At 46.1% G+C, this 24,738-nt stretch overlaps 3 protein-coding genes across 5 annotated transcripts; all 3 read right to left on the reverse strand.

The window, feature by feature from the left end:
* Positions 1 to 6: 6 nt before the first annotated feature.
* On the reverse strand, positions 7 to 12,580 carry LOC108503262 (interleukin-1 receptor-associated kinase-like 2). 3 transcript variants are annotated; one of them, XM_017827071.1, is made up of 13 exons: positions 12,156 to 12,580; positions 10,655 to 10,834; positions 7,442 to 7,591; positions 6,632 to 6,744; positions 5,056 to 5,223; positions 4,594 to 4,658; positions 4,043 to 4,142; positions 3,671 to 3,780; positions 3,106 to 3,301; positions 2,397 to 2,459; positions 1,160 to 1,360; positions 491 to 998; positions 7 to 223 (listed from the first exon to the last, which is right to left on the reverse strand). In XM_017827071.1, exons 1-13 carry the CDS (start codon positions 12,292 to 12,294, stop codon positions 105 to 107), a joined length of 2,112 nt encoding a protein of 703 aa, XP_017682560.1. In that variant the 5' UTR covers positions 12,295 to 12,580; the 3' UTR covers positions 7 to 104. The 3 variants fall into 3 exon arrangements, with proteins under 3 accessions (XP_017682560.1, XP_017682559.1, XP_017682558.1); XM_017827070.1 differs by having other exon boundaries at positions 5,056 to 5,226; XM_017827069.1 differs by having other exon boundaries at positions 5,056 to 5,250; positions 12,156 to 12,579.
* A 2,317-nt stretch (positions 12,581 to 14,897) lies between these two features.
* Positions 14,898 to 17,451, reverse strand: LOC108503263 (von Hippel-Lindau disease tumor suppressor-like). Its single transcript, XM_017827072.1, has 3 exons — positions 17,233 to 17,451; positions 16,737 to 16,847; positions 14,898 to 16,370 (listed from the first exon to the last, which is right to left on the reverse strand). The coding sequence occupies exons 1-3, from the start codon at positions 17,438 to 17,440 to the stop codon at positions 16,186 to 16,188; spliced, it is 504 nt and encodes a 167-aa protein (XP_017682561.1). The 5' UTR covers positions 17,441 to 17,451; the 3' UTR covers positions 14,898 to 16,185.
* Positions 17,452 to 18,896: 1,445 nt separating this feature from the next.
* THUMPD3 (THUMP domain containing 3) lies at positions 18,897 to 24,738 on the reverse strand (the record flags this gene model as incomplete). The annotated part of the gene is made up of 9 exons (XM_017827042.1): positions 18,897 to 20,068; positions 20,300 to 20,423; positions 20,671 to 20,781; positions 20,967 to 21,082; positions 21,461 to 21,530; positions 21,944 to 22,074; positions 23,111 to 23,644; positions 24,165 to 24,242; positions 24,595 to 24,738. Coding segments are annotated over 9 exons (1,440 nt in total), but the record flags the coding sequence as incomplete, so codon positions are not given.

The following is a 24,738-nucleotide window of genomic DNA, read 5'->3' on the forward strand; positions in this document are numbered from 1 at the left end:
GCTACTTAACCTTACATGAAAAGTACGTTTTTACCATCTTTCTAATGAAGAGACAGTCCTTATTTCTTCTTCTAAGCTGGCCACTGCTAATAAATCCATCCAAGTTATGATTCAAAAAGTTCAGAACTGTTTAACTTGTCTTCTTCATACAGCAAAATGTTTTCCATGAGCTTCTTTTTTTGGTCATTTATCTGTATTTTCCAAGATGTCTCTCTGGCTAAGGCTGAAAAACAAAATGCCCAAATATTGAGAAAAAAAAATCCATTTATTGTCTAAGGAATAGATGATAACTCTAAAATAAAAAAAAACAACCACCTAAACTAGCTTAGGAAAAATATCTAATAGAAACCCACAAAACATTGTGTAGATTTACTAATAAATTCATAATCAAGGAGAAAAGATGAAATGTTTAGAAGTAGGAAGAAGAACCTAAGCAATCCTGGAGAAGAAAGTAATTTGTCCCTGTCTGACCCCGCCAGGGCACCTTTACCTTGTGAAGCACAGGAGTCCAGGCTGTCCCGTGCACAGGTGCCCTGGGCAGCAGCTGCTGCCTCTGGGACGACGACGCCCCTGGCACACGCCGCGTTCCTCTCCTGCAGTCCCTGGGCAGGTTTCTCCTGCTTGACCCCGTGACCAGAACCTGCCACCTTTTCTGAAGTGGTACAGCTGTGGCTAGATAGCTCCTCTGTGGATTTTTCTGGAGGATTCCATATGAAACTACTGGACTCATCTGATTCACAAGGGACCCGTGACACGTGTCCGCAGAAGGTGTCGGGTGCCGTGGCTCCCATGGAAGGGGCACAGGGGCTGGCACTGGACAGGATGGCTGCCTGGGCACTCTCCTCTTTATTCCCCACTGCAGAAGGCACATCCATGCTCAGACTGGCAGTCTCATCATCGGTTTCTTCTGGAGTGTTCATGGAGAAGCCGGAAGTGCTGCTTCCACAGATGTAATGCTCTCTTAATTTATTTTCAGCCATTTCCATAATTTCAAGCACCTGTTTTTAAGAACCATATCTGTGAATGCAGAATAATTCCTGTACCCCTGCTTACACATATTTTCCTATGTCAACACTCCCCAAAATAAGTAAGGCATGAATGTTGTTAGCTCCTCGATGACAAGGAGACTGAAATGTTGGTCGTGTATTTAAAATATTACCTCTGCTATGTTAGAACTCTTCTTTCTCAGGCAGAGGCAGATGGCTGAGGCAAAATCAACTGCAACCTCTTCTGGCAAGTGTCCTGCTTTCCTGTCTAGGTATTTGCAGCAGATTTCATTGGCAGCCAGCTTTTCCAAAGTTTTTACTTTGGAGTGTGAGCTTTCTTTCGCTGTTTGAATTTCATCAGCAATCATATCTTTCTGTTCAAAGGAAGGAGATGCATTAGTGAAGGCAAAATTAACACAAGCATTTATTTCTGCCTCAGTCTCTGAGAATGAGTATTGCCATGTTTGTCATTAGTGCTCCTCAATGGCTGGTTCACAGACTGAGAAGGTTTAAGAATCTCCATTCCTGCAGCTGACAGAAATGTTTGTTTTCACAGGAGAGAAAAGGGCAGAGGCTTTCTCTGCATGTGTCCAATGCCAAATTCCCTAAAGCAGGCCCAGCTCTTCTTGGTTTGTGCCACTTTAGATAGGGATGAAAAAGAGCCAACACTTGTAGAGTAGCATTCTTGCACAGGCCGTGGTGACATGTTAAAGAAATCAAAGATGCAGGATCTTTGATTTTCTGAACCCCTTTGAACGTTGCTGAATTGCTTGGAAATAGTAAGTGATAGAACTGTTGTTCTCCCCTCCAAGGCTTCAGCCAGATGGGAAATCAGGAGCATGTCCCACAGAAGGAATGCAGGTGGAGGCTGCTCTCTGCAGATAGTGTCAATGATTCAGTGAGCCTGGCTGTTCTGGTTGCTTGTGGAAGTAGAATGTGTAGCTCCAACCTCACCTTGGGAAACTCGCCAGATTATCAATTCCAGGCCAGAGTGCAAGACACAAACACCCGATAAACATGATAATGAGCACCTGCAGTTCTCACCCAGCCAGGTTTCCCCACTCAGTGTGGCTCAGAGCACCTCTTTCTGGCACACAGAAAACGTGCAGCAGCATTTTGGCACAAGGCTTTGTCTCTTAAATAAGCACGGATTTATTCTGGAGTTTTTCCTAATACAATCAGAGCAGCACTCAGGAGCGTGCTGTGTGAAATGGGAATATCTATTCTGCCTCTGTCTAAAGGCAGGCAGGCTACTGACATTAACAGAGCCTGGATATGGCTCCTAAACATCCCTTCTTCAGGACATGGTACAGCAGATGGCAAATATCAAACTGTATTTAAGTAAAATTAATTTTATGACAGCAACCCCATTCACTTGTGTTGGTGTCCATTATTCCTGCTGCTTCTTACCAGATAAATTGGGTGTCTGCCTTCATCCAGTGCCTTAAGCCCCGACAGTACCTCTGCTAAGACCTAGAAAGTGCATTTGAAAGACAAAACAGTTTGTTCAGAATGAATTACAATTTTAAAAACTAGTTTTGTAACTAAAGAAATATTGAACTGCCAAGGCATTTTGATATTCAATTTTTACTTCAGATGGCTTAACAATGCCAGCTCTGGGCATTCATGAGACTTTAGAACTACCTCCAGAGCCAAGTCCAGATTTTATAGTTAGGTACAATAGATACTGTTGAGACAAAGGATGAGAAGAAAGTCAAGCTAAATGTAGATAAATGAAACACCTGGAGACAGGTGACATCACAGACTATCAATCATTTTTGTTGAAATTCCAGATTACAGGTGATGTTTGTAGCAGCTCATGTGGCAATTCTGCAAGAATTCTGAGAACTTAACTTTTTATAAACAATCAGCACCAATATTTTTTTTTGCTAAAAGAAACACTTGTCTGTTGTTCAAAAGATTCACCTCACTTTGCCACAAACTGAAGTACATTTGGAGTGTGAACATAATTAAAACCAGGATTTCAACACCTTCTAGAGCCAGCAATTATGATATGAAATTGCCAGCAAAACAACCACACGAGGCACTTGTTCTTATATCCAATTTCCTGTCTAGAAGCACTGAAGAATGCAATAGAGCATGGAAAAAGGAACCATACCACACCACAGCTGAATATATCCACTTTTTCTGTTAACTTCCCATGTCTGATAAAATCTTCTGGCAGGTAAGTAAGAGAAGCTTGTAAGACTTTGGTTTTCATCACGGCATATTCTGATTTTTTATCGGCAGATTGCAATCGCAGGCCAGAATGTCCAAGCTTTGGCGTAAAGTTTTCATCCAACAAGACATTTGAGCTGTGATAAGGACAAAGAAATAACATTACTGGTCAAGTCATTACTTTAACTTGAGGCAAAGAATTAGTTTTACACTTTTCAAGTTAAGCACTGAAAGTGTCCAGCATTTTGCCTGCTGTGTAGGAGTGGAAGGTAGAAAGGAAGAAGGGGAAGAACAAGCACTCAAAAAATTACTTCAAAAGAATATACTTCCATTATTCAGGAAGGAGAGACAGATTAAACAAGTAAGGGTAAAGGCCCTACAGAACAAGGGACAGCAGAAAATACTGCAAATGGATTTCCAAATTGCATAAGTTTTAGTCATTACTATTAAAGAAATCCTGGAATTATCAAGTGACCAAGGAAGTGCTGATATACCAAACCCCTCACCTTTTGATATTCCCATGAAGAATTCCAAAATTATGTAAATACTCCACAGCTCGGATGACTCCCACAGAAATGCTAATTCGCATCTCCCAGGTCAGTGGAGCACAATCATCCTGCAAGGAAGGGAGAGAAAAATCTTTATTTTATAGACTAAAACATGGTAAGACATTGGTAGTTTTGAAACCCAGAGGTTTAGTCTGAGTCCCAGTCAAAACTCCAGGAGAGAGCTGCAGCCTTTCTGGTGCTTGCAGTCCAGGTATTTGGGCACCCTTTTTTTCCGGTTGTTTCTCAGAGTCCAAAGAGCCACGGTTTCCACACAGTAGCAGGGCAGGACTTGCAGTCACAGGTAGATCACAGACCCGGGTCATTGCTTACCTGGCACTGGAGCTTGTTTTGCAGGCAGCCATTGGGCAGACAGTGCAGGCCAGTTTCCACCGAGAAGCCCAGCAGCTGCAGAATGTTGATGTGACAGCACCTGCAGGCACAGATCAGCAATCGTTTGCAAATGAAATAAGAGCAACACAGAAAAATACATCCTGAGCTAAAAATACATCCTGAGCTGGACTAAGTTCCTAAGTTCAAGGCAACTGGAATGGTGTGCTGCAGCTGGAAGCACAGCTGGAAGCACAGCAGGGCCCCGGGCATGGTGGCAGAGCACTGCCTGAGCAGGAGCCCAGGGCAGCACAGCCCTGCCTGAGCAGGAGGGGCACGGAGGGGGCACGGAGGGGGCCCTGCCCACCCCAAGGGCTCAGAGCGGCCGTGCCAGCGCAGGCACAGCCCCAGGCCCTGCTGCTCACCCAGGGCTCCCATGAGGCAGCGCAGCAGCCTCGTCCTGGCCCGCACAGAGCCACAGACACCCCCAGGGCTGACCCAACACCCGCCGGCAGCGGGACAGGCACCACTGCCCCTGAAACACAACCACTCACCGAAAGCAAATCTGCACTTCCGTGTGAAAGAACCTCTGGGTAGAATTTGGGCTTGTGCATTCCAGCTGAAAGATGAAACGTGCAACACAACGTCAGTCGTAACTAACAAGGTGCTGCATTTATACAGATCTGTTAGTCTCTTGCTGCTGAGCTACTGCAGGTAACAGGCAAGTACCACTGATGGCAATGTTAAGTCGAAGGCAATAATTAATTGAGAATTAGAACAAAAACATTGTAAAGACACCCCGATGCAATCATCAATGCAGGCTACTCCCATGGATAGAGTTAAATATCCATCACGTGTGTTTGCTGGATCTAGGTTTACTTATTTACATCATTTCCTTTTTATCTCCTCTTGTGTAGCCATTCCGGTTCCTTGCCCACACAATATTAAACAACAACTGCTAATAGGAAAGAGGTGTTAACAACATATCCCCTTCTAGAAAAAGGTGCAGTACTCGCCTCTTTCAGTCTTTTGATGACATACACTACGTTGTTCCTCTGACCTTTGTAGACATCTGCAAAAGTACCTTCACAGATTCTGTTCTTGTCACTGAAACCGTTCGTGGCATTAGTAACTTCCCTCTGGGCCCACAGGAGACTCCCGCTGGGGAGATCAGCCATTGTCTCCTGCTGAGGAGTAGAAGAGCTGCAAGGCTACACATTTGTAGAAGAAACAAGTTTATCTCATGAAAATCTGCGTCCTTTTTCCTTCTTTCAAGTGTCATATTTTCTTTTCCATGATTTATGCAGTCACTGTGATTGCTGAATGAAACTGAAAGGTACTGTGCAATCACTCCTTAGGGTGTAGGTAATACATAATGTTGTTATGATGTAAAAATTCTGCATTGCAGAAGCTACTTGAAATCAGTTACCAATTTGCATTTCCACCTTTCCCAGAAAACAGACTTAGTTTTGTTTAAAAGTCCATATATTTATGTGATGTTAGTTTAAGCTACAAAAAATAGTAATCTTTATGGCTATGAGACAGTTGGATAAGAAAGTGGTGTCCCTCATAATGTATTTATGCTCTAGTAGGAACTTCACATTTACTTCTGGAGCACCTGGTGTCGGTTTCACAATAATTTTTTGCTTCCAGTGTGGCAAGTCCTAATACCAATTGTAATTAGAGTTCCACTGTAGCCTAATCATGCAACTTTCACAACCTTAATGTGCACCAGCTTTGAGGAAACAAAGCATTAACTCTTTCTCAAGAAACTCTGAAACTACTGCACTCTTTGAGGTAATCTACTCTCCTGGCTGGTGCTCCTGAACCATGTTACTGTGGAAGAGTTTAAAGCCTCAAACAAAATAAACCACAGAAAACAACCGTGATGGGAGCAGAGTGTGCCCATGGATCTGGGAAACACCCCGAGGACAGGACAGATCTAGCTAGACAGTCTGAAAGACAGGAGAGCTGTGGGGAGGCAGGGACAGGAAATGTGTGCTGAAATCGTGAGGAACATGAGGAAAACTTCTCCCACAGAAATGGTTAGGCACCAGAACAGGGGCTCAGAGAGGTCATGGAACCTCTCTATCCTGGTAGATTTTCCCCTGTCAGCTACACAAGGCTCTGGATAGCAACACTTAAATTTAATACTAGCCTAGTTTTGAGCAGGAACCACATTTTAAGTATAAAATGAAACTAAAAGATATATGCAGTTCTGACTGGTCAATGCTAACTACTGCCCTGACCTGTGATCACACCAGGAACGGTAAGTCCTCTGTAAAATCTGTACTGGAGAGCTCTTCAAACTCAATTGTTATTTGTGGGCATGTTATCTCTTCCAAGCTACGCAGTATGCAATACTGTACATTTTTCCCTCACTAGTCCTTCACTGGCAAAGAGAGATGTAAACCATAAGGAGTCCAATTGAAGCATTAGCACTCTATTCAGTCCAAACCCACTGTAACTGAGCCCCACATTTTCACCAGGTCTATGGCTTTTTGTACAAATAGAGGGATAAACTCTTAACTAAAAAACCACAGGATGTCATAAAAGCAATTTTCCTTTTTATAGTCACTGAAGGGAATTTACCTTCACACTTGATGAGACAGGAGGACTGGACTGTAGGGAATTCAAAAGGTCTCTCGGGGGAGGTGGTGGAGCAGGGAGGGAATACAAGGCTCCTTCAGAAACAGCACCTGAAACTGAAATAACAGCATTGAAAATACACCTTATTTTTATAATACCACAGCCCATGACTAACTATAAAGGTCTGGGAATTACGAAGGTCTGGGGTATTTTGTTGAAGTTCCTGACCAGGGATAATCTCTGACAAGCTGTGAAATGCTGTGTGAAGACAGGGAGCTCTCTTCCTGGTTCCTGTTTGCAGGAAGACTGCGTAGCTCTCTCCAGGGCTGGCTGGGGACACGGAGCTCCCTGTGTCTCTGCTGTTGCAGATGTTCTCCCACATATGTGCTGGGGTTCTCTCCTTCCCTCTCCCACACAGAGGGGCTGCTGACCCCTGTCTGGTTCTCTGCTGGCCTAGATTATTGTGCACAGAGAGAGGGATATGGGGCAGGAAATGCATGCACTGGTCTAGTCTTAGCAGGGAGCCAGAATGAGACCACGGCGGTCAGAGACCTGGGATCCTGAGATCCCAGGGGACAGACACAGCCAGCATCTCTCAAGGCCAAAGGAGCTATAGGAAGGAGGACCAGGAAGCAGCGTGCTAAAGTCAGGAATAAACAGGATACAGCAGTGCTAGGAAAAAGGCAAACACTCCAGTGTGCCCACTGTGGAGCTCAGTGTCGTCACTGTCCGATCCCGACCCGAACACGCAGCAGCCTTGGCTGTGCAGTCACTTCATGTCAGAGCCAGTTCCGAGTCTGGGACTGTACTTACTGCCTGCTGAGCCTGGCGATGGCAACACGCTTATCTCGTTTTCTTTCTCTCTCCTTTGGCCTTCTGTGGGAGGTACAGATGTGATCTCCTGTTTGGGGGGCTCTACTGGCTCCTTTTTCTCAGGGCTGGTAACGTTAGAGGCAGATGTCCCTTCAGCACAGAGCAAAGGCAAGATGAGGAAACACTTTCCTATACAAAACTATTTGCAATGAATACTCATATTTCTACTTATGGAATAGAAAGAAACACACCAGAGACAATCTAGGAAAAACATAAAATTGGTCAAAGCTCAAGACTTGCTGGTATCTAAGGGAAAATTAAAGGCTGAATTACCAATTCATTAGAACTCTAACAGATCCTGTGCTGTACATAGCTTGGCAAAATCTCAGAGTCAGGCCTGAAAAAGCAACCTGAAGTCAGGTTAAAAGAATGACAAAGATGCTTTTGGTGTACAGGGACTGGAAAAACATGTACATCTGAGGGAGAATTATTCAAATGAGATTAGACTACAGTTAGGATAGGAACAAAATAAAGTACAAAATTTCAAGATACTGTGATATAGGAGGCTGTCAGAAACTCCTGAAGAAGCATGTGAATTCTTATCTGTAAATACATTTAAAACTGAGGTTGAAAAGGAGCCTGAAAATGGCCTGTGTGCACTAGGGGTGATATAAGGCCTGTCTACTCCCTGAGAACAACATTTTGCTGGTTGTAGCTCTAAACTTCTGTTTCTACCAGGCACCTTTTATCAGCAATACATTCAGCATTTTCTTAAAAATCAAAATTAATGTTTTATTTTTACATAAAGTAAAATAAGCTCAAGTATTATTACATGGGGTTTTTTTGTCCTGTTGTTCTATCAGCTTTGTATCTTAAGCACAGTGGTGACCTCAGAATCAAACGTGTCAGGCCTCTGTTTGCATCTGAAATCGGGTAACAGCTTTGTGTTCTTTGATTTGTACAAACAAAGCCCAGGGAGTACCTGGAACAAGCAGGAAGCTGTGTGTTTGATGTGTGAGCTGGGCTACTTGACCAAGAGTCAGTGAACCGTGTGAGAGAAGCCAAGTCATGGCAGGTTCAGGCACTGAGGCTCAGGAGCAGCAGTACCTGAAGAGCACTAATGGTAGAAATGGGCATGTTCTGTTTGGGGTTTGTATCTACTTTCTTTAATGCCACCTATGAATTCAGGTTTGAATGAAACTAGGTCTGAAAATTAAAACTCAGAACACTCAGGTATGTTTGTTACTGTGCCAGAATGCTATGAAATCCCAAATTTACAGATTTTGGAAATTAGCCATCGAGCAGTCTGCAGGCCTTTAGTTAAAACTGACAGTTGGCGTTTTCCTCCTGTAGTTTAACCTAGAAGTCTCAGAAGTTAGACTCTCTTCCCTCATTCAACCTACTTTTCAGGGTTTTTCATGACTTTTGCAACTTCCTGCACATCAGATAAACAGGGCAGCACTGCAGCTAAAGAACTGACATAGAAAAAATTATTATGGTCATTCAGAAGTGGGACTAGGGAGTGGAAGAAACTGTTGAACAGAGATAAAACTCTTTGGGAAATAATCTTCCAGCGAAGCATCTCCCTGTGCGCTGTGTCCTATTCCTTTAAGTTGGAATGACTGGAATTATGGTGATGTGAGGACCGCTATGTTTTCTAAAGTGCCCAACAGAACAAGCAATGTATCCTCCATATCAGCCCCAGAGGGATCACCTGAATAAGTATATTCAGACACAGAGAAAAAAGCAGAAATAGTAGATAAAAACTTTAAAGATTGGTCTAAACCTCTGGAAATCACTTCTGCTTATGAGTGAGCACATAGTGAAATGCCCATATTGGGTTAATTCCAGAAAAAATTAACTACTTCTGCATGGCAGAACCACAAAATAATCCAGACTTCCTGCCACTTACATTAACATGAAGTTTTGCTATGGACCTCAATATAAAGGACAACAGTAAGAAGCTTTTAAAAAACATAATTTCGTTGTACTTTTGCAATTTGTTGCATTTGAATTGATCTGGGACAAAATTAATACTGATCATCCAAAATTATAACTAAAAAGTGATCACAGGATTTTTCTCTTCCATCCTCTTTTAAACCCCCTTTATCTAGCCTTCATGTTGCTTTACAGAACCCAGAGTCAAAACCAAAGTCACCTGGAGCTCCTTGTGCAGCTGCAGAGCAGCCCAGTGCCACACTCGCCCGCTGTCACACAGGTCTGTCAGGTTTATCACAGCAGTTCAGTAGCTCAGTGAGCTCAACAGAGGATGCCCATTTCTTGCCACAATCTCTCAGTATTTACTCTCCCTGCTCACTATTAAGCCCACAGATATCATTACAAACATCTCTGTTTAGTTGCATCAGCCAAGTGCAATTTTGAGAAGCTAAGCTTTTCCTCAGGAATCCCAAAGCGTACTCCTCCAGCCTGGAGGAAGTTGATTGGGTTTTATTTTTAACAGGGAAAAACACTCAGTTTTTGCAGCTTGTGGCAACTGAAGTGCAAAAAATCTCAGAAATATTTTTGAGAAAGCTCAAAAAAAGAACAAAAGGTAAGTGATAGCAGCAGAAAGGAAACCCTGTGGTTCCTGTGCCAGGGGCACCTTGAACAAGCACCCTGACACACCATGGGGAGCAAACCAGGCAGACCCCGAGGGGGATGGTGTTTCTCTGCAGGGATGATGATAATTTTTGTCCGTGTCGTGTCTCTACTTTTCATGGCCAATTGCTGGAAGCTGCTCTTGTATTGGAAGCCTGCATTTTACATGACCAGAGAGGCCAATTGTACCTGGGTCTTGTGTGAGCAATCTTGGCAGGAGCTATAACATGCTGCCTCCCAGGATCCAGTGATCCAGTGCTACAGGACCCTCTGTGTAGCCTCTGTGTTCTGAAACCCCATCTGATGCATAAAAGACCCAGACCAGGTTTGGGCACAGGTTTTAACCTGTCTCCCTGGCACCTCTCTAAGGGTCCAAGATGGGCACTACAAAGGTGAACTGGGGGAACCACTGAGTCCTCCTGTGTCACCTCTTCCCTCCCACCACCAATTTTACTTAGAGAGAAGAAAATCACAATCAGTGGAGACATTTTAGAATTTGAGGATGTGACTCCCAACAAAAAATTTCTTCAGCTAGCAAGGGAGATGTCCTGGGGGCGGGGGCTGGATGCTGTGAGGAGCAGCAGAGACCCGCAGGAGAAAGGGGCAGCTACTCACAGTCCAGGATGACCTGAGCTGCTCGGTAGAGCTGCAGCCCTTGCAGCAGGTCCAGGAGCTGCTGCACTGTTGCCAGCCTCACTCCCCACCACCACATCAGCTCCCTTGTGATGCTGATCCCTGTCTTCTCCATGGACTTGATTTTCCGTAGCTCTGTTTGATCAGTGATCACGTAGGAGGCTGGTGGGAGAGAACAGATATTGCTGTTTAAAAATTAGAGAAACTAGCAGGGCAAGCAAGTTCACTTTTGCATTTGCACAGTTTTAAAAGGAAGGATCACAATAAATTAGCTAAGCACAAAGCAAATTCTGTTCTAAAGTAAGATATCCCTTTTCTTCCTTCTACTATTCTGGAAAAAATGTTGTTGTATCATAGACACTCGAAAAGAAACCCCAGTTACACTTTTCAGCATATTTTCCCTGTAATCTTCTTTCTCCTTAGTACTTTGTGTACCAAAGTAAGTTCAGATTAAATTCCTGGGGTGATTCTCCCAAATCAGGTGACAGCAGCCAGTGGTGTGGGTGCACTCCTGCCTGCATTCCTAAATCCCAGTGCTGTGGTGAGCCAAACAGTAACTGAATCACCTGGGTGTTAGTTAGGTGCTGATAAAGCTATCAGGGAAACACAGGCAGTTTTAGGAGCAGGAGATCCCGTGCCAAGGCTGACCCTACACGCACATGCTGGTCACCCCCTGTGCTCTTCCCATCTCGCTTTCCCACACGAAACCCCCCTCCCCTCACAGCGCTGCCCTCCCTCCCACACACCCGGGGCTGCAGTCTCGGAGGGGCTGTGCCTGAACCAGAGGGGCCGAGGGCTGCGCTGTGCGTGTGGAGACAAAGATTCCCAAGTTCCCACCCCAGCCAGTTTCAGAAGGACGTCAGAAATACAGTTTTATACATCTGAAAGTAGTGGAGATGAATCCCACCCTACATCAGGAAGATTAACTGGGGTAAGAGCTTATTCAGCAGACAGTTAGGGAAGTCTTGAATGAAATTAAATCATGTCAAATAAAGGAAGGTATGCACTAAGAAAAGATTCAGGTTAGAATTGTCTGGACTGGGATACAGACCCCCCCCCAAAAAAAAAAACAAAACAAACAACTCAGGGACTACATTTTCTGTACTTTTTGACTGGACATGGCCAGGACCAAGAAAAATAGGGACAGAAAGTATGAGGAGATAAAGTATATGAAAAGAAGGAAGAAAGAACAAACCAGAACATCTGACCAGATGTGAAGGATGTGAAAACAGGCAGTGAGAAGCGGCAGGAGTTGCAGCGTGACTGGAGAGCGAGGGGAGGGAGCCTGGCTGCCCGGGAGGAGCCAAGGAAACACAGAAATCTGGAATTCCACCTTTGTTCGAAAAACAAAACCAGATCGGTGCCCGGGAATTCCCTGTCTCCAGGATATGCTCTGCCGAGCGCTGGGAAGGGCTCGGCCGTGGGGTCCCAAAGGCGCTGCTGCCCCGTCCCCGCCGCCAGCCCGCCGCGCCCGCGCCCTCACCGAACCGCATCCAGTCGTAGTCGCTCAGGCAGTCCATCTTCTGGCAGAAGTCCTCCAGCACCCAGGCGGGCATGCTGTGGATGTACAGCGCCGGGGCCGAGCCCGCCCTGGGGGCGAGGGCCGGCGGCTGCAGGGCCATGGCTCCGCGTCCCGCTCGGCCCCCTCAGCCGCGCATGGTGCGCGCCCGGGCTCGCCGCTCTCGGCCTCCTCCGTCAGCTGCGGAGGCGGATTTTCTCCCAAAGCTTCCTCTTCTCCGAGACCTGTCCTCCCGGCCTGCCCCAGCCCGGCTGCGGGGGAAGGGCCAGCGACACAACGAGCGATCCCCGGCAGGCTCCGACCGCAGCGCTGCTTCCTGCTCCGCCTGACGTCAGGCCCCAGGTGCAAATCACATTTTCCTTTCCGCGAGCGGGTATTGCTCCAGCCCGGTTGCCAAAGCGCGGGTTTCACGTGACGGAGGCCAGAGCCGGTTTCCCGAGTGTTGCGCAGCCGGCACAGGCCGTGTGGGAGCGGGGCCCGCGCAGCGCCCGCCCGGGACACCGAGCCCGGGACGCTCATCCCGGGACACCGAGCCCGGGACGCTCATCCCGGGACACCGAGCCCGGGACGCTCATCCCGGGACACTGAGCCGGCGGCTCCTGCACCCCGCGGGCACGGGGGTGTGAAAAGGGATCCCCTGGAGCTGCGCCAGCCACGCTGCCCACCGGGCTGCGAGACAAAGGTCTCACGAGGGCTGAGAAAGGAACGGCCACCACCAGAGAAGGCACTAAAAGTGCTCCCAGCGTTTTCCATCACTGCAGCACACGGGAGCTCACTCATTACCACATGTGGTACCGTAGCAGATGCAAGGAGTGAGAACTAAAAAACATCAGAAGTGGTCAGAGGGCCAGGTCTTGCTTGTCAAGGATGAGGTTTAAAGTATGTTCTTAAAGTTGGCAATTTTTCTAAATTTTTTTTTTAATTTAACCTGCTTTCGATTAAAATAATTAATTAATTAGCCAGTATAATTGCTACAAATACTTCTGCCAAAACGGTCTACCTGGAGAACCTTCCTGCTGTACCTCTGCTACCACAGAGTGCCCACAATACCTAACTGAAACGATCCCTCTTTCTGTTCCTGTTGTTGGTGTTTAGCCCTAGGTCTACATTTAAATGAACTGAAATCAGTGCTGTAAGTTTTGAGAGCTTTTAATTTACTATTTCTTTGTACTCTGCATATACATAACAGTACAACTAACTCTTGTTTTCAGTATCAAACCTTCAAACTTTGGCAGTTTTTTTACACTTCTGGCCTAAGAAATCATGAACCTCTCAAATACTACTCAAGTAACAATGAATTTCTTAGCCCATATTAGCAGGGAAAAGCTGAAAAAATGTGATATTGATAAAGCTATAAGGTCAAAAGACAGAAAAAAACCTAAACAAAAATATCCAAAGTGTATTATTATTTAAAATATGACAACTCAAAGACTGCCTTGAGAAGAACTGTTTTAGCAGTAGTACCAGTTCAACAATAGTTGCATTTATGGGGTTTTTCCCTCCGTTTTCCCTGCTTACTGTCCCTCTGACATACATCTAAATTCTGTCATGGGAAGACAGAGCACCTCTGGAAGTGATGTAAAATGAGACCGAAATTGTGTTGCAAGGAACTGGATAAAAGCAGGAAGAAAAGACACTTCTTCCCCTTGGGTACTAGAAAAACTTGTGAAACCTTTTAGACTATTTGCCTCAGGGGAAAATGAGGGGAAAGAACACATCCAACTCCATGGCTGGCTTCAGTTCTGCTCCCAACATTACATGTAATGCAGGGTCTTACAGGGAAACTGGAATGACTTTCCAAACAGACTAGAACGATCCTGTATATTCATGCACTTCAGCCTTCCCTTTCCAACAGTGTGGTGTGGGCAGGACTCTGAACTGCTGCGGGTTATTTCTCCCCTTCAGCTGTGCCTCACCACTTCCTGCCACAGCAGAGCCCTAGGGCTGGCCCTGAGCCCTGGCTCTCACCACTGCCCCTGGGATGGCCACCAAGGTGGGGCTGGGACTGCCTGAAACCACCCAGTGTTAGTGAAGCTGCCACAAGTCAATGACGACATTCATTTATTGCTAATGCAGCTGAGTAACTAGTAGGAGGCTCCATTTCCCAATGTTCATGTCTTAGAGCCACATGGGGTTTCTCCAGCCTTTTATTCTGACCCAGAGGAGCATTCCACAACAGAAAAATACACTCTAATAAGCAACACAAGAGATCACAGACCCCAGCCAGCTCAGAAATACCCAGAACGTGTGTGCCACGTACAGATCTGTTAAAGCCAACATCTAATGCCAACTCTGTTAGAGGAAAAGCTGCAGCCAAGCAGGCCAATTTTCTGTCAGGGCCCAGTGGAACTGCCACGCTCATCGAAGTGCAAGGCCTCAGGAGGGAACCACCTCCTGGGTATGGGCAGGGCAGACCCTCCCACCCTCAGCCTCCCTGGGGCACTGACCCGTCTGCTCCTGAGGCCCATATGGGCACCCTTTCCCTTCAGAGATCTATGAGAGGTGGTAAGAGCAGAACTTGCCACGTACTCCTTCTGCCCAGACACTGCCCAAAGCTGTGCTGACAGGTCTTGTGAGCCACAGCACAGTCCTGCAGCAATGGGCTGGGCAGGTTGTACAGTCCAAAGTGCCTGTTACTGATCAACCATGACTGTCCAAGTATCACAGGGATACAAACACATCGGCACTGCGAGGTACCTGACAGAATCAGTCAGAAAGGTAGTGTGGATTTTTATGTCAAAGATCAATTCACACACTTCAAATACGTAAGAAAGACAAGTCAACGAATAGGGGAGACATTCCATACTTACAGAATACATTGAGATTCTCAGTTTCACAGCTGCTCCCAGAATGTACAACTGCAAACAAATGTATGCACAGACATAACCTGCTGTGATCTCCTGCCAACCTGCTTCTACCTGAGCAGCACCACATCTGTTACTGGTAGAAAAGTCATGTGTCTGCTGAAACTATGCTGCTTTCAACTCTGTGCATTCACATGAGGACACATTTCACTGAGGTGTGAGGGACACAATATGGGCAAAGAAATGCTATCTCTGTTTCTCCAGCCTGCCACAAAGCATGGCCCTGCCTGTGAACTGGCTGCGTGAGCCCATACAGCCCCTGTTGGTCCTGAGGAGACAGGCCCAAAAAGGCCCCCCACTGTGACCTGGACCACAGCACTGTGATGGAAAGAGGCAGGACTCAAAGCATCTACCTCCTGTGAACCCTGTACAGGCTGCTGGGAAAGCAGCTGTGAAGGACAAAGGTGTCCAAAACTAGGATCTGGTCTCTGTGGCTGAGATCAGCCAGGCAAGAATTCAATCATGAAGGCAAATAAGGCATTCAAGGTATGATATGAGTAAAAACGCATCAGCTGCAGTGCAGATACAACATGGGTTTGTATAAGTGCAGAGGTAAGAGGCAGAAAAACCCCAAGCCTTTACACATCATTTTTCCACCAACATAACGTTTGTCAGGTCTTCAGGTGGTACTGGAAACCCTGACATACAAACCCCCACGCTGTGACCCACAGGCACATCGAGGCATGCATGACAGGGAAATTCCATCAAAACAAATTACTCAAACAAAACCGGTGTTGATCTGCCACTTAGAACCATTAGTTTGGGTTAAATTAATCCTTGGTGTGATTTGCTTTCCAATACAATGAAAGTTACTCTGTATGAATAAGTTCCATATAGCTGCCCTGATCTTACATCCCTACGCAGTGTCCAAACTTCTGAGCTTCATCCACGCGAGGCCTCCGGAGCCGTCAATTTGTGATACATGTAACGAGGAACAAACCTGAACCATCACAAGCTGGCACACTCCAGGTGTTGTTCAGTCTTTGGGATCTGACTTACCATCACCAACTTAACTGAGTCTATGTTCCAGAACTTTAAATGGAAGCATTGGTTCTTGATGTGTTTCCTGGTGACTCTCGCTGCTCAAACTCAGTGGTTTGCTATTGAAGAGTCTGAAGTGAGTAATCATGTTATTCCAGAATTCCATTGCTCAACGGTTCACTCCTCTCCAGAGAAAGCCGCTGAAGATCCTTTGAAATATCTGGATGATCCTCCAGCTCTTCATATAATGACCGAACAATGTCCAGTTTCCTGTAGTCCACCGGGCTGACCAGACTGCGCACGACCTGCAGACATCTCTCCTTCAGGGTGAACACTGGGGTCAAACAAAACACGGCCTCGTCACGAGGGCTCTCAGTTGCTGCTCCAACATCCACAGTGCAGCTCTGAGCACAGGAACACAGAGCACAGCCCGCAGCAGCGTCACCCCCCACAGGCTGGGCTCACCAGAGAGGGGTGGGACGTGGTTCCTGCCATGAGGCACCTATGAAACCCCTCACAGATCCTTTACAGGAGAGGTCTGTCCCTAGCTCTACCCAGCACCACAGCTCTACCTAGAAACCCTCACCACCTCTTCCTGTGTCTGAGCAGGTTTACTTCTGATTTCTCACTCATCCTTACACTGAAGTTCAAAGAGACTAAGTTCAGAATTCCCCAGGGCACATGCAGGGCTGTCCCTTACCTGGCAGTGTGATGTCAGCTTTGGTCACGTTGGGGGCTACCACAAACAGCTCCTGCTGGTTGACAAGGAGCCCATCGTTGGTCCCTGCATCCCGGAACAGCCAGAGGTGCCCTGGGAGGGAACAAGGGGGGAACGCAGCAGTTATGGCACTTTTTAATGAGCAGCTCTGAGGGGCACTCGCGAAGGACTGAGCTTTATCCGTGAGGGACCGAGCTCCTCTCCAGCTGAGCTCCCTGTTCACCACCACCACGGCCTTGGTAACTAGTGTGAACCGGGAGGGGAAAGGGAAAAGGGAAAAAGGGATGGAAGGAAAAAGGAAAGGAAAAAAGAAAAGGAAAAAAGGAAGGGAAATAAGGAAAGGAAAAAAGGAAAGGAAAGAGAGAAGAGCAGAAAGAGGAAAAGGAGGAAAAAAAAAAGGAAAAGAAGAAAATGGTGAACCCCACCGCTACCATCTCAACCACCTGGGCCCCGCGACGCCCCAGCCCGCCGCACCCACCACGGTAGCTGCGCATGACGCGGCCGGTGCGCGGCTTCAGGACCGGGTAGCCCTGCGGCAGGCCCTCGAAGTCCAGCCAGACAGGCAGCACGTGGCGGGGGCTGTGGTTGTTGAAGACGACCTCGGAGAGCTCCCGTGTCTTCTCGGAGCGCAGCGCGGGCCCGGGGCCGCCCGGGCCGCTCACGGACCCCGGCAGCGGCGGCTCCATCCTGGCCCCGCCCCTCGCGACACGCGGCCCCGCCCCTCAGCGCCTGCGCACGGCCGGGCCAGGAGCGCGGGGCGGGGCTTGCCGTGAGGGAAGCCCCGGGGGGCGGGAACGGCGCTGCCCCTCAGGGACCCTTTCACCAAATACACGGACAACAGCAACGATGGTTTGCCGCACCCTTCCTCACTTAAGAGTGCTGAACTCTTTGTCCAACAGTTGTCGTGTCTTATCATCCACCAGCCTCAGTTCACAGCTCTTCTGACTAAGGCCTACCAGTGCTGCCACAATACTAATTCTTCCCCATCCGGTAACAGTTAAGCTGCCAATTCAGTCCTCTCCTGCCCTCTGGGTGTTGAAATAACATTCCTTTATCCTTCAGCTGGAGCTTCCCAAATACCATACAGTATTCTCTTTCTCTTGTGCACATGAAAATAGTAAAACCTTGAGGAAAAATTAAGTTACTGGATTAGATATTGGGGAAGAAATCCTACTCTGTGAGGGTGGTGAGGCCCTGGCACAGGTTGCCCAGGGAAGCTGTGGCTGCCCCATCCCTGGGAGTGTCCAAGGCCAGGCTGGACCTGTGATAGTGGAAGGTGCCCCTGCCCATGGCAAGGGGTCCCTTCCAACCCAAACCATTCATTTTGCTGTCTCAAGTATGTCGTAACAGATACTTCTCCAAACACGGTGCTTTATAGAATCAGAGAATGCTTTGGGTTGGAAGGCACGTTAAGGATCATCTCTTTCCAGCCTCCCTACCCTGGGTAGGGATGAAGTGTGCAAAGGCAGTTTAAGCATATTCTTCTCCAGAGTCACTGCAAATTACAGTGCTAAAAGCATAAAGACAGTGCCTTTTCCTCGTATGTGTCAACACCTCTTAGCAGGTTTTTCTTTTAGAATACTCAACATTCTCCAACAAGACTTAGATGAGGGATTCTTTCCTAATTTCTGCTCCTCTAGCAGCCTGTGAGGGAGAAGTGTGTACATTGTTAGAGAATGACACAAGAGAAACCATCACCTCTCAATTACATTTTTTCCCAGTAGAGCTGGAGGTATCAGAACTGCTAGGCAGGCTTGTTTGATGGCCCTTGTGGAAAAGGAGTCACTTCCCTCGTGTTCCTTCTATGAGAGGAAAACAGCAAATTCACATCATGGAAGGAGCACATAGTTCAGATCCTGATACTGTAAAGCAGCTGTGAGCAGCACTGTGGGATTACACAGCATATATATACAATGAGGCTGATTGTCCTAACTGTAAAAAGCTGCTATTCCTCAGTGTCTGGTGCCAATCTTCCATAAAAACAGAAGTGTGGGCTTTAACAGCAACTGCTTCAAACTGCCCAACTCAAAAACAGATTCATATCTGTAAAAGAGCAGAGCTATTCAGACATCGCTGTACATAATCTTTTTTCTATACTCTTAAATCAGGACACAAACCAGAAAAGAACACAATTAAGAATCATCTCTTATGCAAAACTTCTAAAACTTTAATACTTGTTAATTCACCTCTGAACACTTACAAGGACTTAGCATGAACACACTGTAATGAAAAGGACAAACCAGTAATCTGTTTTCAGCCTCTGCTGAGCAGAGTAAGAGGCTTGAGAAATCACAGTATATTTAGAGAAGAAAAATTATTTGCAACTTCAAGTTAGTGGACAGGGAATATAGTTTTGTAAATACTGTGGCAGCATAACTATGACAGTTAAATCACCTAAGAAATTCAAACACTGCCGCTTTGATGTGTCCACAGTAGACACTGGAAACATGAACTTGTTAATATAGCTGCTAAAAGTATCTTTGTTCTCAAACAGTAACTACAGACGGTTTGCTAAGGCTGTGTGAGTTACCCCCTCAGCCAAGACAGTGGAACATTAAAATATGGATTAGAAATTTACTTGTAATTAGCACTAAGGTGAGGTAACAGGCAAGAGAATCAGTAGCACAGCATATTGTTTACTAACTGGAATTTGCTTATCAGACCATAAAACCCAGGTACTGTTTTATTTTCTTCGTTTACATTTGAGCAATGCTATAAATTAGAAAACTTCAATTTGGAAATATCCCACACTAGAGAAATACTACCTCTGAACCCTTCAAGGTGACAGTCTTAGTAGTCCTGTCAGTCATTTTAAGATACATGTAAGCTTTCTACAGTTTGGTAAACCGTTACCTTCAGAGCTGCCTCAACATGTTTTCTACTGTAAGCAGAGGAATAAACATTTAACTGAAAAATATAGAAGACTCAGGCCATGGAAAGCGTTACTAATCCCACAACTGAATTTCAGTTTGGGTGGCAAGGAGGAGAGGTGATTTAAATAACAAGTTTTCAGAACACACAGTACAACTGGCAGCTCTCAAGTTGATCCCTGGTTTAATATTTGTGTGACACAATTTCTGCTTAGGTTGTTTGGGTTTGGAACTGACAGACCCAAGCTCTGTGGTGTCCGCTTTACCAAATGGCCATTCAACAAATTCTGGAGGTGTCTTCTTCCAGGCAGTTTACCAGAAGGACCTTCTCTCTTCTGCTCTCTCCCAGGTGCGCCGCAGCAGATACACTGCAGCGTGGAGTCCCCCCACGTTCACCCACACCGTCTGAGCTCTGCGCCAGATGTGTCCCACCCGTGACAAGGCCTGCAAGCCAAAACCAGCCAGAGAGCAGCTTTAAGACAGTAATACTATTTTTTATTAGTCTAAATCACATCTGATGGCAATGTCAAGGGACTTTTCACATCCAGAACTGCATTTAGATGTTAGTAATTTTTGCTCAATAAATAAAACATCTGTAATGATGACAGCTTACAATTTTTTTCTCAATACATTTTCAAGTGTAAATAGGTTTGATTTTTCTCTCACAGAACATACCTTGGCAAAGCATTTCTTGTCCTGGGTAAGCAGCACAGCCCTGCCTGTCCCTGGGGTGCAGATCCGGCCCATCTCCATCAGGCAGGCTGGGTAGAGATCCCAGTTCTTCTTCTTCGACCCTATCCTGCAAGATACATTCAGATGTCCTTTGTGATCACTGAAACCAGTTCACTGATGTTGGTCTCAGACAAGGATCAGCTTATTCAGGACCACAGTTACTGTTACTTTCAAGCTGTATTTTTACCATAGGGCCTGTCACACCTTCCCAACTAGGCCCAGTTAAGGACCTGACTGGAGAGAAGCCCAGGCCTGGCCAGGTGAGCCCATGCAGCTGTGGCAGTGAGGCACAGCACCTTTCCAGCACTCCTCACCTCTTCCCAAAGGGCATGTCTGTCACTACGATGTCCACAGAGCCCGTCCGGAGAGGCAGGTTGCAGATGTCCCACTGGATGATGTCCAAGGGAACACCTTGGACAGTGCTGCTGCAAGGGCAAAGGCAGTTACCTCAGACATGAGCACTCAGAAGGTTTTTACACTGAGGAGATCTAGAACATTGGAAGTGGAACAAACAGGAAAATATGAACTAGACACTCCAAAGCATCAATGCAAAGTGGATTTCTCTGCATACAACGCTGCAGGAAACAGAAATCCCTTGTGCTCTTCTCACCTGTCCTTACTCTCATTTTTCCTCAGTAAGGAGCAGATATTGTTTGCTGCTCTCTTCACAGCCTGAGGGTTGTTATCCCCTGCAATGTGGTAGCAGCCGGGCCATTCTGCAGCTCCCTAGGGGAGAATTGATAATAAGCAACATTAGCATCAACGCTGCTTGACTGAAAACATAACAAACAGAAGAATTATTCAAACATGACAAAATACAACAAAGCAACTGCAAGTGGATGGCAAGGAATTTTAGAGTTCTGTAACAGATAGCTGCTACAGGTATTATGCACCTTTAAGGCTCAAAATACTTTTGGATTTAGTTTCTTCCTGCTATAGACCAGAGAAGGAAAAAGGTCACTTACAAAAAGTGTATTTGTATCTGTTCAAAAGTTGGTGAGATTGGACCTCGCTATTCAGTCATTACCAAGAAGACTTACACACATTATTGAGTTACAGATACTGTTAAGTTTAATTAAGTTAAAAAAATCACAGAAGAATCACCTCTATTGGTATCGCACCTGTACCACACATGGGATCAACTATGATATCTGTGGGCTGGGGATCACAGAGTCTGAAAAATAGAAGAAAAGATATGGTGAGAAAAGCCAAGAAAATGTGAATTTCTCTAAGGAAGGGAAAGTGAACTATTTTAATAATTCTGATTCTATCCTTTTAACAAAAAAACTTTGTGATTATTTTTTCAATACGTTAATTACCATTTTACGAGCAGCAATACAGTGAAATTCTTTCACAAATGTGATACACTATTCTGAAGCTAGGCTAACACAGCAAAGATTTACTTTCCTTGTCTGGGAAACCACCACTGTAACTACAAAGCACACTGTGTCAGCAACTCTGCTTTTTAAATTTTTTTTCGAGAATTAACAGAAATGGCTTCTGAGGAAGCAGTGGGGAGATAAAGGGCCTAATTTCTGAAACAAAAGGGCTCATTAATTGAGTATAACTGAACGCAGCTGCCCTGACCTGAGCATGCCGTAAGCCAGAGTCGAACGCAGCGTCGTGGGTCCGAAGTGTGTGATATTCCGTCTGTGGAGACTCTCTTCAGTTAATGCAATCCCCACCACCACTTCATTGTTGTGAATATTCAGAAGAACCTAAAGAAAAAACCTGAACTGAATTTCAGGAGTTTCCATAGTATGCCTGGTAAATATTTATGGGAAGTTATAGGGCAATTTAAAAACCAGGAACGATGTATAAAAGAGCTTTTCTTCTTGTAGGAAAATCAAAGCCCCATTTTTATAACCATAAAGGACAGAACTTGGGAGAGCATTCACATATTCTCTCAGTCACACAGAATCTTTTACACAAGACTTCCCAAAGCGCTATAACAATTACACTGGCTTCCTAAAAGGTTTAGTTTTTAAGTTTGGGGGAGAAGCCAAGTAAGTCCTGGAAGTCACAGTGAAGTATCTGCAAAGCAGCAATAAAATTCATATTTGTGGTGGAGACCATATTAGCATCTTGCTCCAGGGCAGTGACCAGCCCTTAATAAACCACAAGAAAAACAAGTCTCTTTGTCCCTCAGAAACAGTACTCCTACCAAGGGTGTTGGTTGTGCTTTCCCAAACTCTGCTCTCCTCTGACAGGAAATAAACACTGGACAGTTACTGTTAACCTTTTCTGTTCCCTTCACCCATAAAACCAGCTTCCAGATGGAGCATCTCCTGACAACTTAGAGTGATATTAAACAACGGAATAAGGACAGGTTTACTGAGGGTAAAAGCAAAGCAGAAGGCACTGGCATTACCTTTAAATACGAAGGAAACCAAAGGCTATAGCAGGTGGTAATACTCAGAACTCAAGCCTTTGCTGTGGCTGGGAGAGAGCTTTGCAGCCCCAGCTCAGCTGTGCTGGTTCATCAGCTGACAAGAGGAGACAGCAGCGTTTGAACAAATTAGAGGCCCGGGGAAGGGAGAGGTGCCACACTGGGCCACTCCAGAGATTATTATCATGGATAGCCAAAGCACCAGCAACTGCTGGGATCGGAGGACACATGTAAAGTGTCAGGGAAATGAACACTTTCAGTTCCAGAGTCTCTGAAAGGCAATTTGGGGACCTCTAAGCATCAGAATTAAGAACTAAAGATTTGTACAGCAGAAACATAGGCATTTCCAAGGCACACCACCATACCTCCACGTCAAAGTTCGTCATGTCAGCTTTCCACTGGAAGTGCTCCTGCACGGCTCCACCGAAGTCTCTCGCAGCCTCGTTTGATGTGAAGCTGTGCTTGTCTCCAGCTCTGTTGCACGTCACACGGAACTTCAGCACCTTCGCCTCTCCTTCAGCTGTCTGACCATCACCAGCCTTGGTACTACTCCCAGAACTCGCCTGCACTTCGTCCCTCGCATTCAGTTGCTCATTATCCTCCTCTTCCTCCTCTCCCCCATTTTGGGATGCCACCCCTTGGGGCTTCTCTGTATCCTGGCTGCTAGCCACACCCACAATGTTTTGGGCACAGTCCTCCTGGTCATTAGTGTCGTTTTGGTCTGCTCCTCCCTCTTCTCCACCATCATTCAGCTTCTCCTTGCTTGCAGGACTCTGCAAATTGTGTTTTTTGCGTTTTGTCTTTTTCTTTTTTAAGCTGTTGTTCAGCTCCCAAACTTTCAACGGATCGGTCCAGGGCAGCTTTTTAACCAAACCTTCCAAATCCTTTAAAGCATCTTCCTTTAACAGACAGAAGAAGTCGTAATTTGAAGTAATTTCATTCCTTTAAAAGTTATCTTTTATTTTTAGGTCTCTCAAAGTAGTTTATTAAACATTAACCCACTACATCTTTAAGAAAAGCTTACAGGTTTTTGTCCAATTCTTGCCATAAAAGGAATTACACTGAAAATCACAAGACCCACAGGATTTCACAGTTTATCGCATAAAACAAACAGCTAGCAGTGCATTAAGTGACCAAAGCGATACATCACTGTCCTATGTCTGTGACCTACAAACATGGCATCAGCTCTCACCCCAGATTTTGCCAATGCAACATATTTAACTGAAGAAATGTTAGACAACATGGCCACAGTTCCATTTACAAGCCAGAAAAGAGGAACTGGAACAATATCACAACTGAAAAACCCAACAAACTTGTTAAACAAACAGAATACTTTGACACTAGTCTTAAACTAAAAAACAGTCAAACCAAACAACACTTCAAACCCCAGAACTGACCGAAAAATGAGGAATACCTCACCTTATTTTCTTTAAATTGATAGTCTTTGAACTCTTCAACAACAACAAATAAATTATCCACTGACCGCAGACGGTGGACCTAGAGGAGATGAGAAGGCACGGTGGCACGTTACTAACCGCGTGTCATAGGGATTGTGTTTACTGTCGTTAGAATTTTGCCATTTTACATGCACGATTTTCCACTTTAGTCCCCAAGGGAGTTATCACTATACCTCTGCACTGATTTAACCTCCCCAGTTTTGACTTAATCTCCCTTTCAAACCGCGATAAAGGCGGATACAGCTGCTGCACCCGGGCCGGCCGCGGCCTCCGACAGCGGAGCGCTCTGCTCGGAGGGGCCGTGACCCACCGGACCGGGCAGGGCCGGGGAGGGCAGCGAGGCCGCGGCGGGGACAGCGGAGCAGGGAGCGGAGCAGGCGGCGTGCACGGACCTGCGGCAGGCTCCGGGCCGGGACCGCGAAGTAGATTTTGCCCCGGTCCCTGCTGATCCTGGAGGCCGAGCCCAGTTTCTCCTGCACCTCCTCGGCCGCCGTCTGCTCGAACCCCGTGGGCACGGTGGCGCCGATAACGGCCGC

The sequence above is a fragment of the Lepidothrix coronata genome, unplaced genomic scaffold (genome assembly GCF_001604755.1).
Source record: "Lepidothrix coronata isolate B3197 unplaced genomic scaffold, Lepidothrix_coronata-1.0 Scaffold134, whole genome shotgun sequence".
NCBI lineage: Eukaryota > Metazoa > Chordata > Aves > Passeriformes > Pipridae > Lepidothrix > Lepidothrix coronata.

Excerpts from the sequence above, each read along its gene's own strand:
- LOC108503262 (XM_017827069.1), bottom strand. The coding sequence starts at position 12,294 with ATGGCCCTGCAGCCGCCGGCCCTCGCCCCCAGGGCGGGCTCGGCCCCG. Across the intron at positions 6,745-7,441 it reads ATCGCCAGGCTCAGCAGGCA|TTTCAGGTGCTGTTTCTGAA; the intron begins GTAAGTACAGTC and ends CTGTTATTTCAG. Across the intron at positions 4,143-4,593 it reads GAAGTGCAGATTTGCTTTCG|GTGCTGTCACATCAACATTC; the intron begins GTGAGTGGTTGT and ends CTGTGCCTGCAG.
- LOC108503263 (XM_017827072.1), bottom strand. The coding sequence starts at position 17,440 with ATGGAGCCGCCGCTGCCGGGGTCCGTGAGCGGCCCGGGCGGCCCCGGG. Across the intron at positions 16,848-17,232 it reads CGTCATGCGCAGCTACCGTG|GGCACCTCTGGCTGTTCCGG; the intron begins GTGGGTGCGGCG and ends GTTCCCTCCCAG. Across the intron at positions 16,371-16,736 it reads AGCTGACATCACACTGCCAG|TGTTCACCCTGAAGGAGAGA; the intron begins GTAAGGGACAGC and ends GTTTGACCCCAG.